Below are 17,724 nucleotides of genomic sequence, written 5' to 3'. Positions count from 1 at the left end.
ATAAATGCTGAATGAATTTTAATGAAATACTTATAGAAAATCATCTTTTACATGTTGACATGTACATGTATGCACCACCTATTTGAGACTTTGATCTTTTAGAACAATAAACAGAACTAAAACCTACTTGAGAACCAAGATGACACTCAGACTCTCAGCACTTGATATGCTACACATTTATAGAGACACACAAAATTGCATCTCTTTAGGGAAGGAAGCTGGGCTTTTTGTTGTAAATACATTTATGTATTCTGAGTTGTTAGTTTTTGTAAATATATTATGAAATATCAAGAAACTCTTGTCTATTTTCTTAGACCTCGGCGTTTAATAGCCTTAAGTTTTTCTGGTGAAAATAACATTTTGCACAGGGTGGACCCCTGAACAAAGTTTTCTTTGCTTAATGATTGTATGTTTATAATATATGGTGTTATTTTGATTTATGTTTCTGTGGGTATATAATTTGTTATTGAATAAACATTATATATATAGATATTAATTTTGACAAGTACAATATTGCATTATTCCGGAAATATCGGAATTGCCATATTACATGCTGTAGAAATGGAAACCATCATTCATTTCTCAATAGAACTTTCTACTATTGTTGACTTCACAAAGCACTTTTACCTTCGCAACGACTTCCAAAACAAGCCTTGGCACTGAACATAGAATTTTGAAATTTTGCTGTGGCAGCGAAAGGGTTAAACATTTCATAGATGAAACTGCTAATTATGGAGTTTACATAAAAAATTTATGTACACGCATCATGCTCATTTTAACCTTAAGGTGAGCTTACATTTTTATGTATAATCATGAGTCTTTTGTGTTGATTGTTTGATCAAAAGAGTGTGTATAATTAATTAAGATATCTTTTTTTATAATATTTAAATTGCTAATCAAACATTCCATATCTTTTGACAAAACAGAAGTCAGTTAGTTACAATGTACATGTTCAAAAATGTTAATTACTAACGTCTATTGATTGGTAACCCGAGCATTTAACAATTCAAGCCATTTTGCGTTTAATGTGAACATTAAAGCAAAACAAATGACATTTTAATGGATACTTGCACACATGTGCTCGCAAAATGATCTGTTATACTAGCACAAACTTGAATAAAAACTTCATTTTTAGCTCACCTGGCCGAAGGGCCAAGTGAGCTTTTCTCATCACATGGCGTCCGTCGTCGTTAACTTTTACAAAAATCTTCTCCTCTGAAACTACTGGGCCAAATTTAACCAAACTTGGCCACAATCATTATTGGGGTATCTAGTTCAAAAAATGTGTGGCGTGACCCGGCCAACCAACCAAGATGGCCGCCAAGGCTAATAATAAATTGGTTGTTTGGTTGCTGTCCCTGAATTGGTAATTTTAAGGAAATTTTATTATAGATAGAGATAAACTGTAAACAGCAATAATGTACAGCAAAGTAAGACCTAAAAATAAGTTAACATGACCAAAATGGTCAATTGACCCCTAAGGAGGTTTTGTCCTTTATAGTCATTTAACAATTTTTATAAAAGGAGTAGGTCCGGTAAGGGCCGATTTCAGCCTCAATTTTCAAGTTCATCTAACGAAAGATTTTAGACACTTTCTTAACACTTAAGTGTCTATTTCAATTGATTCAATTAGTTAATGGGGAAGATTTTAACTGAATAAGTCATTTAAAACGCCCCGATTCAAGCTTGAATATGAAAAATCTATCAAATATGCCAAAAATCATCACTTTTCAGATGATTTTTGGCAAAAATGAAAATGTTCATCCTCAACCTTTATATATATTATGTATTATCATCAAATACAACTTACATTTCAAGATTATGTATGAACACGAATGCGGCCACTTTCATTTCAGACGGAAACCGTTTAAAATTTAACTAAAATGCTACAATTGTGAAGATTTCAGTAATTTAGCATGACTTAATGATGCTAGTACCCGATATATATGTGCATTGTTTTGTCAAAAACAGCCCATATTTATGTAGCAGAAGCATTCTACTTTGCAATAAATATCTAAACGATTACATTTTCACAATTTTCTAAAACTGCTATATTTTGAGGCCAAAAAGGGGTCTTACTGAACCTACTCCTTTGTAAATTTTCACTAACATTTTCCACTGAAACTACTGGGCCAAGTTCATTATAGATTGAGATAATTGTAAACAGCAAGAATGTTCAGTAAAGTAAGATGTACAAACACATCACCATCAGGCCATAAAAAAGAATAGGTTTGTTTGCCCAAACCCTACCTAAAAATGTATCCAGAAAAAAGCTGCCTACTCAAATTCTTTTATCGTCCTGATTTGAAGAAGTTTTTTTTTAATCAGATAGGCATGAAGACTAATAAACACCTGATACCTCAATTTCTTTTTTTGAAAAAAAGAAAAGAAAATGCCTACCTACCTACCCACTGTCTCAACCTTTGGGTAGGGTTTGGGCAAACCAAAATATTTTTAATTGTGGCCTCACCAAAACTTAATTTTGTCATGAATCCATCTGATTCCTTTGTTTAATATTCACATAGACCAAGGTGAGCGACACAGGCTCTTTAGAGCCTTTAGTTTAGCATGCCATAACGAACATTTAAACATGTTAAACGATCATTGAAAGATCTCCATACATGTATATGTGTATTTTAGATTTAGTACACGCATTATTTGTAATCGAACTGTATGTGTATTTTAGATTTAGTACACATATTATTTGTAATGGAACTGTATGTGTATTTTAGATTTAGTACACATATTATTTGTAATGGAACTGTATGTGTATTTTAGATTTAGTACACACATTATTTGTAATCGAACTGTATGTGTATTTTAGATTTCATACACATATTATTTGTAATGGAACTGTATGTGTATTTTAGATTTAGTACACATATTATTTGTAATGGAACTGTATGTGTATTTTAGATTTAGTACACATATTATTTGTAATCGAACTGTATGTGTATTTTAGATTTAGTACACATATTATTTGTAATGGAACTGTATGTGTATTTTAGATTTAGTACACATATTATTTGTAATCGAACTGTATGTGTATTTTAGATTTAGTACACATATTATTTGTAATGGAACTGTATGTGTATTTTAGATTTAGTACACATATTATTTGTAATCGAACTGTATGTGTATTTTAGATTTAGTACACATATTATTTGTAATGGAACTGTATGTGTATTTTAGATTTAGTACACATATTATTTGTAATGGAACTGTATGTGTATTTTAGATTTAGTACACATATTATTTGTAATGGAACTGTATGTGTATTTTAGATTTAGTACACATATTATTTGTAATGGAACTGTATGTGTATTTTAGATTTAGTACACATATTATTTGTAATTGAACTGTATGTGTATTTTAGATTTAGTACACATATTATTTGTAATTGATTATCTGTCAGTCATTTACATTTGTCTTTTACTTTAAAGCTTTACCAATACAATACAGTGTTTTTTTCATGTCTATGACTATTTTTCCATTGAGCAAAAAATTATATACATGTAAAGTGAAAATTTGACCTGCATATTATTCTGTCACAAAAGATAAATTTCTGAAATTTGACGACAACCCCCCCCCCCCCCCCCCCCCACCCCTCTCTTTTAATACACAATATTTAAATCCTAGAACATATATATATTGAAAAATGACTTATAGAATAATAAGCTATTTTGATATTTTTATTGAAACCGTTGCAAGAAGCTTAAGGCATCACACCAAACTGTGTATTTAAAGTTGAAATCTTGCACATTATTGTCTTAAAGGTTGAGGCCTGAACAATAAGATATCTTATAAAATCATGATATATTGAATAAGCCTTACAGCAGGGATGGGGTTATTGAAAATGTAATGGTAATTAAGTGTAATGCATTACAATTTTCCATGTAATTGAATGTAATGTGTAATTGAGCATTTTTTGAATTACTTGTAATGGTAATTTAATTAATTACAATGAAAAAAGCATGTAATGCTCAATTACTTTTGAATTACATTTCAATTACATGTACTTTTATGGTGTTATTGATAAGGATTTATGTTTAATAATATAAATTGTAAAATTATATTTATTTTTCAAATATTGATATCACGTACTTTCTGTAATTTATACTAAAGTTTTTATATAACTTATTTGACCAAAAGATTTTTTTTCTGAATAGTCTTATGATTTGAAAAAAATACATATGTTTTTAAGAAAGATCTTTAACTAAATAGATTGAAAAGTAATAAATCACCATGTTAAACCAAAACAAAAAAATGTGTGAAAAATCTTTATGAGAGTTCATTTAGAATTTAAAATCACTGCACACAATCATTTTGTTAAATTAGTATACACAAAAGGATTATAACAGCTGTAAAAACAAACAGCAATTTATCAGATTAAAACGTCCAGGGGCAATGCCACTATTACTTGTATTTTATCTAATTAGCAAAATATTGCTAAATTATAGACATTATATACATTGTTAGTACTTAAAATTATTTTCAATGTTGTGACAAGCATACCTTTTAATAATTATTTTAAAGTGATTTTTTTTTAATTTATTTATAATTTATTTATTCATGCTATGTTTTATTTAAATAACTTCACTCCTGAGATGTCAAAATACCCCTTAATGCAAGTTAATAGAAACTAATTTCCCCTTCTATCAACACATCTATTGATTATGGAAGTATAATACCTCCATGTTCTAATCAAGTGATATATGCCACATTAGCTCCTATAGAAATACCTTTGAAAATGGCTGTCAAAGTGTACAGACCAGAGAGATGCAGACTAAATGACAAAACATTAAAATTACTCATGATTATCAAATGCAACGCTTAAACTATGTTTACATGAATATTTTACACATACATTATACATACATGTATAATATTGGTTAACAAATATTATGATGAAATGTAATGTGTAATTTAATTAATTACTTTAGTAAAGTAATTGTAATTTAATTAATTACATTTCAAAAACTGTGTAATGTGTAATTAGTGTAATTGACCATTTTTGCAATGTAATGTGTAATTTAATTAATTACATTCCAATGTAATTGACCCCAAGTCTGCCTTACAGACACATTATACATGTTCATATTTTACATTTACAGTTTGAAAGGTAGGAAATAAATTAATGAATATAAGTTATAACTTTTAACATATTTTGATAATATTCATGATATTTACAGGTCCAAACAAAAGTGAAACAGTATGACACTGGCAATGAGACAGAGAAGACCAAGCTATGCTGCTGTTGCAACACCAAGAAAAGATCAGAGAGATGATACAGAAAACAAAAGTAATGTCAAGGTTGTTGTCCGAATCAGACCAGAAAATGGTATGGAACAAAGTGGGAATCACAGAATTGTTGTCAGAGCCATGAATGAACATGTTCTTGTTTTTGACCCAAATGAGCAAAATTCCCCAGAGTATGGATACAGACACAGGCATCACAGAAGGGACATTCGTAAACGACAAAATAAAGACTTGAAATTTGCTTTCGATTATGTATTTGATCCCGTGTCAGCAAACCATGAAGTTTATCAACAGACAACAAAGAAAATCTTAGATTCCTTCATGGAAGGTTACAACTGTTCAGGTAATGATTGATTTGTAAAATTATTGATCTCAAATTGATAAAGCAATTCAACCTTCCAAAATTTACTATTAACATGATAAATACATTGCACAATTTATTTTTTCTTTCTAAATTTTGACTGTCAGATGTATTTAAAGTGTTCTGCAGACTGTATTTTGGAATGTGTAAGGATTTTTCCATTATTTTGTTGGGTTATCATGGACTTTTTGGAATCATCCACCTCTTTTTGGGAGTTAAAAATCATGGAAGCAAATATAAAATGTCAACCATAACAAAAATTACTTCCAGCTGACAGGTCTGGATGTTTTTATTACATTAGTTTCTACAGCTAAATAGTTGAATAACTTGGATAATATAACCAGTTTTGTATGATTTTTTCAGTATTTGCCTATGGAGCAACAGGTGCTGGGAAAACTCATACAATGTTGGGTAACCCAACAATGCCAGGAGTTATGTACCTAACTATGATGGATTTATATAACAGGATTGGTGCTGTGGAAGGACAAAAGACTTGTGATATTGCTGTCTCTTATCTTGAGGTAAATTGGCTTCAGTGTTAACCTGTACAAATGTATGTACCTTTTTGTTTAATTTCAAAATATCATTTCATGAGAACTCAGAAGGAATGTTACCATGGTTACCTAATATCATAAATATAGATAAAAGACGGTTTGGTACAGGGTTGGCAAAGTATTACCCACCCGGGAATTCCCAGGCGGGAAAACCCGGGTTTTCCCGGGCTGGGCAATACTCCCAGAAATGGGGAATAGTGGGCATTACTGGGCAAAAGGATTTTTTAAGCTTATTTTAACACAAAATAGTAAAGACATGTTATAGTTTCATAGTATAACACCTAAATATATACTTTTATACAGATAACCATTGACAGTCATTTCAAGAAAATTCAATTTCATTCTCTTCTCAATTCAATTCAAAGCTTTATTTATAGTCGGCATGTTACATAACAAATAAACATAAGCTCTCTGAGCTTTTATAACCGACAAATGCATACATTTACATAACAAACATACACAATACAAATATTAAAACATAAAAGACATAGAACATACATTTCATGCATATCTTCTCTATTAATTTTATATGTAGGTATAATAGTGCACATTTAAAGATACTTTTTAATTATCAAGTATTGTTTCAATAATCCAAACTTTGAAAAATGCATTTTATTGCAGTGTTTCAGTGAATTGTTAATTTTAATTGTTATACATTCCTATTGCTAAGTAAACACCCTACAGGGTCATGCCGTTAACACTTATAAAATTGCAAGGACTGATTATTGTTACATAATTGTTACATAAATTTACTTTAATAATAAACTACATACAAATCTGTGTTCTAATCTGAATAATTACTTATTAATTAGTGACAGTACATATACATTATTTAAATGTGATGTTTCTTTAATACATGTAATTGTTAATTCTTAATAGGAGCTATATTCATTTGATAAAAAATGATTTATTTGCTTTCTATTTGCAGTTTGCCAATCTAGACAAATGCTAAACAAACAAAATAGGGTATAAATATCTTATTAAATGTATTGCATTTGTGTTCATCACTGAATCCTCTTAAAAATTCAGACAAATAATTTATAATACCCAGTATTGTCCAGTATTACCCACTAAAACCCAGTAAAACCTGGGTTTTCCCAGTATTTCCCACTGGGCTGGGCAATACTCTTAAAACCCGGGTTTTTGCCAACCCTGGTTTGGTACAATGAAACAACTCTTCATCCAAGTCATAATTTGTAAAAGTAAATCATTATAGGTTATAAACCTGTTTTCAATTAATGATATAACCATGATAACTGAGTATGAATGTGATTTTCAATAATATGGTATTGATCCTACAGAACAACCCATATGATATCCAAAATAGACAGCTTATAGATATAGGAGTGCCAATGAGACAACTCTCCATCAAAGTCACAATTTATAAAGTAAACCATTATAGGTCAAGGTCAAGGTGCAGTCTTCAACATGGAGCCTTAGCTCACACTGTACAGCAAGCTATAAAAGGCCCCAAAAAAATACTAGTGTAAAACCATTCAACTAATCTATATAAAAAACAAGAAACACTTATGAACCACATAAAAAAACGACAACTTCTATACATCAGATTCCTGAATTAGGACAGGTGCATACAATTGCAGCGGGATTAAACGTTTTAATGATACCAAACCTTCTCCCTTATCTGAAACAATTAGCTTAGTATATTTGTATTTACATGATGTAAGTTTTTTGTTGTAATGTTACATCAACAGATAAGATCATCAAGTTGTTGTTTCTGTTTTGTCACAACATAAATATTTTGTTTTATATATTACAGGTTTACAATGAACAGATTCGAGATTTACTAATGGGAGGTAAAACTTTACCTGTTCGTGAAGATGCAAAAAATGGAGTTGTTATTCCTGGTTTGTCATTGCATAAGGTAAAAAAACTGGTGGATAGTAAGAAAATCATAACACATGATCATGATGATAGACAATGATAGATATGAATGAAAGGGGACAATAAAAGTTTTTATGAATTTTATAGAAAACTTAATATCAATATCAAAATAAATCTCAGAACATGTAAACTATGTGTAAGTAAAATGAAACGCAATAACTATAAATTTGTATGTTTTAATGTCAGACCTGCAGAGCTCTGTACTAAATCAAAGGATTTATTGAATGTCTCAGCGATAAGAACCCTTCCTTTACAATTTGTCATACAATGTACCTCGGTTAAAAATGGCATTAGGAATTTTGATCAGTCACATGATTTTAACATGTCTGGTATATATAGCACACTTGTTCATGTTGTGGGAAATCCCTTGTTTATTAAATGTGAAGTGTTGATGTTCTATACACCTTATAACAATAAAAAGAAATAGAACAGTGTAAAACATTTTAACATGCAAAATTGTATTCTATTTGTATATAGGTGGTTTTTTTTTCTGATTAAGCCAATCTCAACTTTATTCTGCACGAAAAGAAGGTCTGGAGTAAAACAGGCATAATTAATTCATGAAGAAGTGATCAGTTTTCACATGATGTTTTAAAAAAAATTGTTGACACATTTTTCATAAAAAAATCATTGAAAACACCAACGTTTGTATAATATTTTGGACTTTCAATTATTTTGGCCTCAAGTATCAGCAATGAGACATTAATTGCAGAAATGCCTATCTAGTGTAATAAATATGTACCTTTAATGTAATTCTAGTTAAATGATGTAGATGAAGTAATCACTTATACATGTGTTTATATACTTCTAGCCAAAAGATGCCGATGAGTTATTACACATGTTACACTATGGAAATAAAAACAGAACACAACATCCAACTGATGCTAATGCTGAATCATCACGATCACATGCTGTTTTTCAGGTAATTGGTCCTAAAGCATTTTTACCTGAAAATTCCAAGGGATATCATAAGCAAATATATATTATATATACATACTATGTACAATATCTAATGATTTTTTCAGGCTGGGGGTCTAGCCGGCGAAAAATCGTGCAAAATTCTGCAATCTGAGCATTTCCTGGCATGTTTTGAAGCTGTGAAAAGTTATCATTTTTAATGTGACATTTTAATTTTTTTTCAGCACTCAGCCTGGCATGAATGAGCATTATGAGATTACCATTTTATTTTTGCTGTGAAAAGTGATAATTTTTTATTGTGACATTGTTTTGAAGCTGTGAAAATTGATCATTGAATCTGAATCTGAATCTGCTTGTTAGAAATTAAGTATTTCATTAGGCACTTAATTTCATGATTTAAACTTGAAACTCAGTTCTAAAAATATATGCTAATTATGGTTTTGTCCCAGATTTTATGGTTCACTTATTATTTTATAGCGAACCCTATGATAGTTTTCCATAGATTCACCTGCAAGTTACCTGTCGATTTAAACTTTTAGCAGTTCTATTGTCCCATCTAACAAATACAACAGGTATTGTTCTCTGTATAGTTTATTCACCAGGACCTTTAAATTTCTTCTAGGAGAAATATATCACTCATTTATAATTTACCTGACCAAAAAATTATCTGTTTTTTTATTGAAATACTTCTATAAACTCACATAAACTGTATGCAATATTGTATTTATTCAATATATCATTAATATATTTTCAATCTGTTCAATATAAAATCTGATTTAATAATAAAAAGTTTATTTTAGACACATTTTTTAGTATTTTCCAATGAATTTGCATGTTTTTTTTTGTTGTTAATTTATAGACTATGTTTATGAAGACCTTAATTTAAAAATAATAATATTCAAATTTTTATTTATCAAACACACTAAAATATTTATTGAATATTTGATCAGAAATCAACTTTTAATTTTTAAATCATTATTAATATTGAACACATTAAAAACAAGTTTTTGGTATTGAATAAATACAACACCACATGCAGTTTTGTGAGTCCTTTTTAGTATTGGTATAAGTATTTTTTCATCATTGACAGTTCAATTTTTTGTTCAGGTTTATTAATCAATGAGTGATATATTTCTCCTAGAAGAAATTTAAAGGTCCTGGTGAATAAACTATACAGAGAACAATACCTGTTGTATTTGTTAGATGGGACAATAGAACTGCCAAAAGTTTAAATCGACAGGTAACTTGCAGGTGAATCTATGGAAAACTATCATAGGGTTCCTATAAAAGTTTAGGTTTAATGGATGTTGTCACATTTATTTAAAATAGCAATCACTGATTCAAATGATTAATCTTCAAATTTTTGTTGTTGTTAAAACTTTTTATGCTGTTAAGTTGTAATTGTTGTTAACCAGTATCAATGCAATTTTAAGTACATTTATATAAGTTTTCAGTTTTTAGTAAAAAGTCTACTGACTATTTAATTCACAACTTTCAACACCCAAACTGTCTCATTTGTATTTATATAATATTTTTTAGGTTTTTGTCAGACAGAAAGACAGGACAGCAAATATTTCAGCTGAGGTCAAAGTTGCTAAACTTTGCCTGGTAGATTTAGCAGGCTCAGAAAGAGGCTCTGTTACTAAAAATAGAGGAAAGAGATTCAGAGAGGGAGCTAATATTAACAGATCTTTATTGGCCTTGGGGAATGTTATAAATGCTTTAGCGGATCCAAAGGTTTGTTTCTTAAAAAATCCTCCTTTTTGTATATAAATATGATCATGAATAAAAGGAGATGTTTGGTATATGTCAATAAGACGATCAGTGAATGTTTCTAAGAATAGAAATTGGAAGAAATAGTACTAAATACGAAATATTTAAAAAAAAAACCCCTCAGTTATGAACATAAGTCAAGAATAGCATAGATACAACAAAGATTAACATTTAAACAATCTCACTACAACTAATACTAAACAATTATCAAAATATTGTGTGTTCCTGCCTTCAACATTGAGCAAAACACAATAGTCTGATTTATGTACAAAACAACAAACTAAAAAAGTTTTTATTTACAAAGTATCTGGATGATGTAATTAAATGTACCAGACAATCAGAGTAATTCCAATATTTCATTTTTTTATGATAAACTTTGTTCAGAAGGGTTATTTTACATAAAAATTTGCATTCACAAAATTGATAACTATATAACAAGATTAAGAACAATAATGAATACCATTCATAATACACATGATACATGTACATGCTTTTGTATTTATAGAATAAGAATTTACAGACATATTTTTTATGTTTTTTTTCGTTTTTAAACTTTTTCAAATTATTATAAAAACAAGGTGTGTGGTGAAAGGTACTGCTCAAGCAATCCACAATTCAAATCCACATGACATTTAGCACAAGTTATTTCATTTTTATTGTAGTTACTTTACAGATATATTAACATTCTTACATTTTCAGTATAAAGGTCATGTTCCCTACAGAGATAGTAAATTAACCCGACTGTTAAAAGATTCACTTGGTGGTAATTGTCAAACTGTTATGATAGCTGCAGTAAGGTATGTTCATGTTTCTATGGTTACATTATAAACTATCTAACCACCAGAGTCCAAATGACATGGATTTAGGCAATCATGAGAAAAACTCATACAATATAGTCGGCTATTAAAAAAAAAAACACTTCATGACAAAGTGAGAAAATTTAAAAAAAAAAATCTGATTATGGTATCAGTATTTGATGATATGTGCATTTTATTTTAAGTTTAATTCGTGCATTAATAACTGTAGACAGGCATGATTCCACTATATAGTTTAGGGCCGCTTAGCGGCCCCAAAAAAATGTACATGAAAATGAATTCCCAATTCAGGAAAAATAAATAAAAATCGATATTTCCGGAAAAGTTTCTGTCTCCAATTAAGGCAACTATAATTTTTCATGGTTTGTTGTCAAAACGTTTTAAAATCCGGATAAGAATGCTGTTTACGATCGCATTTTATTAACAATTCAAATCAAATCTTTGTTGTCATAAAACTACATATTTATAGTTGTGACAACAACAACGATTTCATTATGTCAAAATGTGGCAAACAATTTTATCAGCCGAATTCAATTGATTAATATGTTATAGGAGTATTCGATCTTGTAAAAGCAGATCGCCCAGCAGGTTGATAAAAAATGGGTGTCAAAGCAGACCTCGGCAGAGAGAAAATTCAAATTTTGATATAACATTGATGGATAAAGTTTAATGGGCGCCGATCTCGTAAAAGCAGATCGTCCAGCAGAGCTGGTTATATAATAGGATGAAAACTTGTTTTGTAAAAGAAATTATTTCCTCAAAAGACAAAAGTTTGAGCGATTTTTGAAAATAATGTTGATGATAGACTATTCATGAAATACGATGTCATCATTATGGAACTATTTCAAAAGTTTTAAAGATGATTCAAATAATTTTAAAGAACACTGGTTCAATGCTTTAAATATCTTATCAATTAAGTATATGAACTTTTGTAATTGCTTTTCTGAATTCGACAATTGACCAGTTCAATTTGAAATCCATTTGAATCAAGGTAGTAATGACCTGCTGTTGAAAAAATACCTGATGAATGATTTTTTTCCAGTGGTTTATGTTAGCTGAAATATATGTGTTTGTAATAGGTTTAGGCATGCTAGGTAACTATAGCTAAGATAATAGACTAGTGCATCATGTTCAATGACATTCATGTAATAACAGTAGCCCATCCAGAATTATTCAAAATGTTACAACTTACATGAACATTAGTGTACAGGTTTAACTTGATAATATTCTTTTGCCGTTTTTGCAGGAAAATAATGTTATTTCGTCTTAGATTTTATGCTTAAAAAATTCCCAATTAGAATAAAAATTCCGAATTTGATGTCCAACGGACCCATTTGAAAACACCTGGAATCATCCCTGGTAGATTGTTTTATTTGTTAGTACTATGTCACATGGTTAATAAAATTACCAATTAAAAGTAACCAACTGAATGTTCACAATGCAAAAGTGAGGAAAATAAAAGTTGTGATAAATGTCTACAATTTTACAGTTTTGTCAAATTGAAAAAAATTCCAAGAAGTAATTGAGTTTTCTATACATAAACTCTATGAAGTTGCCGGTTTTTCCAGAACATTTATACATTAAATTTTTACAGATACATCAATAAATTACAGATATAATAGAAAAATGTCTCTGACTGAAGTAATTAAATATAGGAAGATGTGGTATGAGTGCAAATGAGACAACTCTCCATCCAAATAACAATTTATAAAAGTAGACCATTATAGGTCAATGTACGGCCTTCAACACGGAGCCTAGGCTCACACCGAACAAGAAGCTATAAAGGACCTTAAAATTACTAGTGTAAAACCATTCAAACGGGAAAACCAAGGGTTTAATCTATATAAAAAAACCAAGGAACACATATAAACTATGTTTATTTTGTGAATAAAACCAGAATTTTTGATATTTCAGTCCATCTGGCCATACTTATGAAGATACTTACAACACACTCAAATATGCTGATAGAGCAAAGAATATTCAGTCTACGGTAAGTTGTAGGAGTAATTAGAAAATTGTAAAAAAAACATGAAATGCTATATACCCCTCATAATTATTTTTTTGTGATCAACCTACTGAGCAATCAATATGAGACCAATTTCTTTAAAAGACAGAGATGACAGTTGAGATTTAAAAACACTTTAAAATTGATCTTCTACATAAAATTTTATTATGAAAAAAATGGGCACAGTTTGGTGGAAATGTGTAAACATTGTTTGCATTGGCTAAAAAAAAAGTGAGGCTCACTAAGCTTTTTGTCTGGTATGCATAAACATAGTATTGTGTATTAATCTTCTTATATAAAGAATGGTCACATTGAAATGATATGTGAATAAAATTAAATTTGTGGATATGCCGAAAAAGTAGAACCAGCAACAACAAAAAAATATGTAGGGATTAAAATTCAGTCCTCAACAATATAAAAACATCCATTTAAAATGTTAAACTTTGAATACTGTTAATTCAGAAATTTTTGTGTGCATTTATTGCTGTTTTCAAAAAATTAAAAAAAAGGTGAGTTTAATGATTGCGGTTATAAGAAAGCATGTAAATGTCTGATATCAGAATGCAAATTCTTATTACTGTGATACTCAGTGCAAGTGGTCACATTATTCCCATTAATAAAAACAATAATTTCTTAAATTACAGTACCTCAGAGTCATAAAAAGCCTTTATGCTTTATAGATTGAAAAAAAAAAAACATTTTTTAATCTAGTGTTTAATTGTTTATGCTTTATTTTTTATATTTTTAAATAATGCATTTTAACATTTTTGGCAGCTGAAGAAGAATGTACTAAATGTTGATTTCCATGTGGGGAGATATGGAGAGATAGTAGAGGAGCTGAGGAAGGAGGTAGTATTAACTTATATATAAAGACATTAATCTGTTCATCTGTCTTTTATTACGTTCCACTTTATATCTTTCACTGCTCCAGAACATGACAGAGTTGTCTAAATATTTCATAGAATCTGGCTCACAGGATGTCCCTTTTCAAATCTTATTTCATATCTTCATCTGAACAATTTGTTGTGTTGATTTTGGCATTAAATTTAATTACTGGCTTATAGTCTACAAAAGTTATTAGTCCAATTCTGTTATATAACTTCATGTAAAAAGTATTTAACAGTTTTTAGTTTTTCATTTCTGTTAAAATATAAAATATCTAATTTTATCAAAACATTGAAGTAAAATTAAACACTTAACTTAGGTAGCTGGGATGTCTTCCTCCATTTTGGATTTTGAAATAGCAGATAACAATCAGTTTAGCTTTAATGAAATGTTTAAATTTTGAAAGTATTATAACTCATATGTAAGACTCTTCGTATTGATATAGAAAATTATGTGTACTGTCATATTTATTGCTGTATTTAAAAAAAAAATATATATTTGTTTGATTCTTTTTCTTCAACTTTGCAAACTTAGAAATAAAGGAAAATTACTCAACATTTTATTATAATTTCTATAATAATTGTGTTGTGAATTATCCTATTTTAATTTGTAGCAATAGGTGACCCCATTTGTCTTTTGCTTATCTGAAAGCATATTATAAAAGCTATATACCTATATACTCCTCTTAAAATGCTATGGTGTAGTTTTCTTTTTATCACACAAAATTGGGTTTTCCATGCATAATCTCTACAAAATGTGACAATTTTGCACAACCTGTAGCGTGAAAAAACCTCCCAGTGACCCATAATAATTATCATTTGGGGAAAAGCATGAAATAAACTTCAAATCACAAATCATAAAAAAGATTCTATGGATTTTAATTTTGACTCCCCATCTACTTTGAATATTATATAACCAATGACTTACATTCATTATGAATGCTCAAACGTAAACAATGGAAAGCCAGAGATGTAATTAAGTATATGTTGAAACATTGATAGCTGTATTATTAAAAAGAAAATTTTATTCATCAAAGAGAAACTTTGCCTGAGGAAGTTTCTTTTTACAATTTCGTTATTTATCAACAGTGATGTATGTTATAGATCATGTCAGTTCCAAAGTAAAATGTAAAATAAATAAATAAATTAGAAATTCATGGTTTTCCAGGTTGCATTACCTCAAAACCTTTATATTATGTTCCACAACTAAATCTAAATCTACAGTGCAATATATTTTGTCTATTACAGATTACAGAACTTAAAGAGAAATTACGATTTTATGAAGAAGGAAAGCTTGTGGCAGCTGTTACTCAGACAAGCAGTGTAGAAATCTGCAGGTATTTTACATATTATAGTAAACATTCAGCTGATGCTGTGAAACCAACTCTTGCCAGTGTTATGTTGCTGACTGTAAAACATGTAATAACTGTATATAAGGAGAGCGCCACCATATTGACTTAACATAAATGTGTGATTCATTTAAATTAAATTGATTAATAATCAGCATCCACCTCAAAAAAACTTTTCTTTGACTACTGTAGATTCAGAAATTATGGCACGTTTTTTTTTATAATGCGACTGAATGAGTATCGTAATAATAAAAAATTATTCTTGTATAACTGGATGCAGATTTTCATGAAATCCCTATAATTAATCTATTTAAGTCCATTTTACGAACAATTGCTAGAACAGATGCATGCAAAGATTTCTGAATTTACAGTAGATTGTTTCCAAATTTAAAGCATACAAGTAGCAGAAAAACCTTCAGCTTGAGAATTTTCTTTTGTATGATGTCAATATGCCAAGATCATTCATAACATTTAGAGAATTATAGAATAACTAATCGAAGAATTCAAATAGAGAAAAATATTCAATGAGTGACTGAACAACACATTAATTCACGAATGGGGGTAGGGCATGAGTTAATTATCAGTGTATTTGGTCACGAGTTGAATAATATTTCAATATTTGAATTCCTCTATTAGTTATTCTTTTTATTACATTGGCAAATGGGTTTTTATTTAACTGGGAAATCAATGTATTTAATTGCAACCAATGTAATATTTTTTTTTAACTTTAACCTTTTTCCTGATGTGTTTATTATTTTTTTTATACATGTAAGTGTAGAAATAAAAGTTTAGTATATTTTTTTAAATTCAATTTTCACACATATAATTTGTATGTGGGTAGACTTTTACAGCCATTGACATGTACATCTGTCAGTCTGAGCTAAATATAGATACAGGGAGAATTTGTATGTGGGTAGACTTTTACAGCCATTGACATGTATATCTGTGAGTCTGAGCTAAATATAGATACAGGGAGAATTTGTATGTGGGTAGACTTTTACAGCCATTGACATGCACATCTGTCAGTCTGAGCTAAATATAGATACAGGGAGAATTTGTATGTGGGTAGACTTTTACAGCCATTGACATGTACATCTGTCAGTCTGAGCTAAATATAGATACATCTGTGAGTCTGAGCTAAATATAGATACATCTAGAATTTTACCTTGTTATTGTTTAGACAGCTTATAATATATTAGATTAATAGTTTATTCGCTTCTTTAGTATTAAAATTCAAATTCTAAGAATGTTTATAACATAGATCTCTTTTTTTTCAGACTGAAAGAAAAATTAGATGGTGTATTCTGTACTAGGCTACAGTTCTGTAGAGAATTTTTAGATGCTGAGCTGAAGAGTAGAGATTTGGAGTGGAAAATCCACAGGAAAGAAAAATGTCTATCTAGAATGGCTTTAATTAGTGATAATACTTCAGGGGTAAATGTTATAATATAGATTCTCAACATGTTTACCAATTGTAAACATAACCATTATTTCTAGCATCATAAGTCTTTCTTTTCACGAAAAAAAATAATAAATGTATCCCATGTGTGTAATGCATGGTACTCTCAGATAGGTAGCCAATGTTTCAAAACATAAAGAATTATGATTGGAATGGTTTAACAATGCACAATAATAATAAGACATGTGTTATGACAGTTTCAGGCACTGCTGAATTTAAACAAATCAATTGAATGTTTAAAAATATTATTTCTTACTAATGGGAAACATATTCCATCACTCTTTTAGTAATGAAAGCATCACCAAAATGTCTTTATTAACTGTATCATGCAATTTCTAGTATACTATTATGTAAAAAAAATAACATGTCTCAAATTCTAACCAACTACATGAAAATACCTAACAAAGAGGGAGATAACTGTACAATACTTACTTGGAATTTGTCT

At 29.4% G+C, this 17,724-nt stretch overlaps 2 protein-coding genes across 7 annotated transcripts in view; one reads left to right on the top strand and one right to left on the bottom strand.

Annotated features, from left to right (window-relative positions):
* Positions 1-17,724, top strand: part of LOC143083780 (uncharacterized) — a 51,805-nt gene that overhangs the window by 9,542 nt on the left and 24,539 nt on the right. For all 5 annotated transcript variants that reach the window (XM_076260100.1, XM_076260103.1, XM_076260102.1 and 2 more), the window contains exons 2-11: positions 5,193-5,602; positions 5,984-6,141; positions 7,952-8,056; positions 8,888-8,998; positions 10,534-10,731; positions 11,467-11,564; positions 13,497-13,572; positions 14,362-14,436; positions 15,720-15,808; positions 17,098-17,254. In XM_076260100.1, the coding sequence (XP_076116215.1) occupies positions 5,215-5,602; positions 5,984-6,141; positions 7,952-8,056; positions 8,888-8,998; positions 10,534-10,731; positions 11,467-11,564; positions 13,497-13,572; positions 14,362-14,436; positions 15,720-15,808; positions 17,098-17,254 (1,455 nt within the window). In that variant the 5' untranslated portion in view covers positions 5,193-5,214. The remainder of the gene's footprint in view (positions 1-5,192; positions 5,603-5,983; positions 6,142-7,951; positions 8,057-8,887; positions 8,999-10,533; positions 10,732-11,466; positions 11,565-13,496; positions 13,573-14,361; positions 14,437-15,719; positions 15,809-17,097; positions 17,255-17,724) is intronic.
* Positions 1-17,724, bottom strand: part of LOC143083781 (BTB/POZ domain-containing protein 3-like) — a 49,861-nt gene that overhangs the window by 16,289 nt on the left and 15,848 nt on the right. The window lies entirely within an intron of this gene.

Source organism: Mytilus galloprovincialis, chromosome 7, assembly GCF_965363235.1.
Source record: "Mytilus galloprovincialis chromosome 7, xbMytGall1.hap1.1, whole genome shotgun sequence".
Classification (NCBI taxonomy): Eukaryota; Metazoa; Mollusca; class Bivalvia; order Mytilida; family Mytilidae; genus Mytilus; species Mytilus galloprovincialis.
This window is presented reverse-complemented; position numbering and strand designations above follow the sequence as displayed.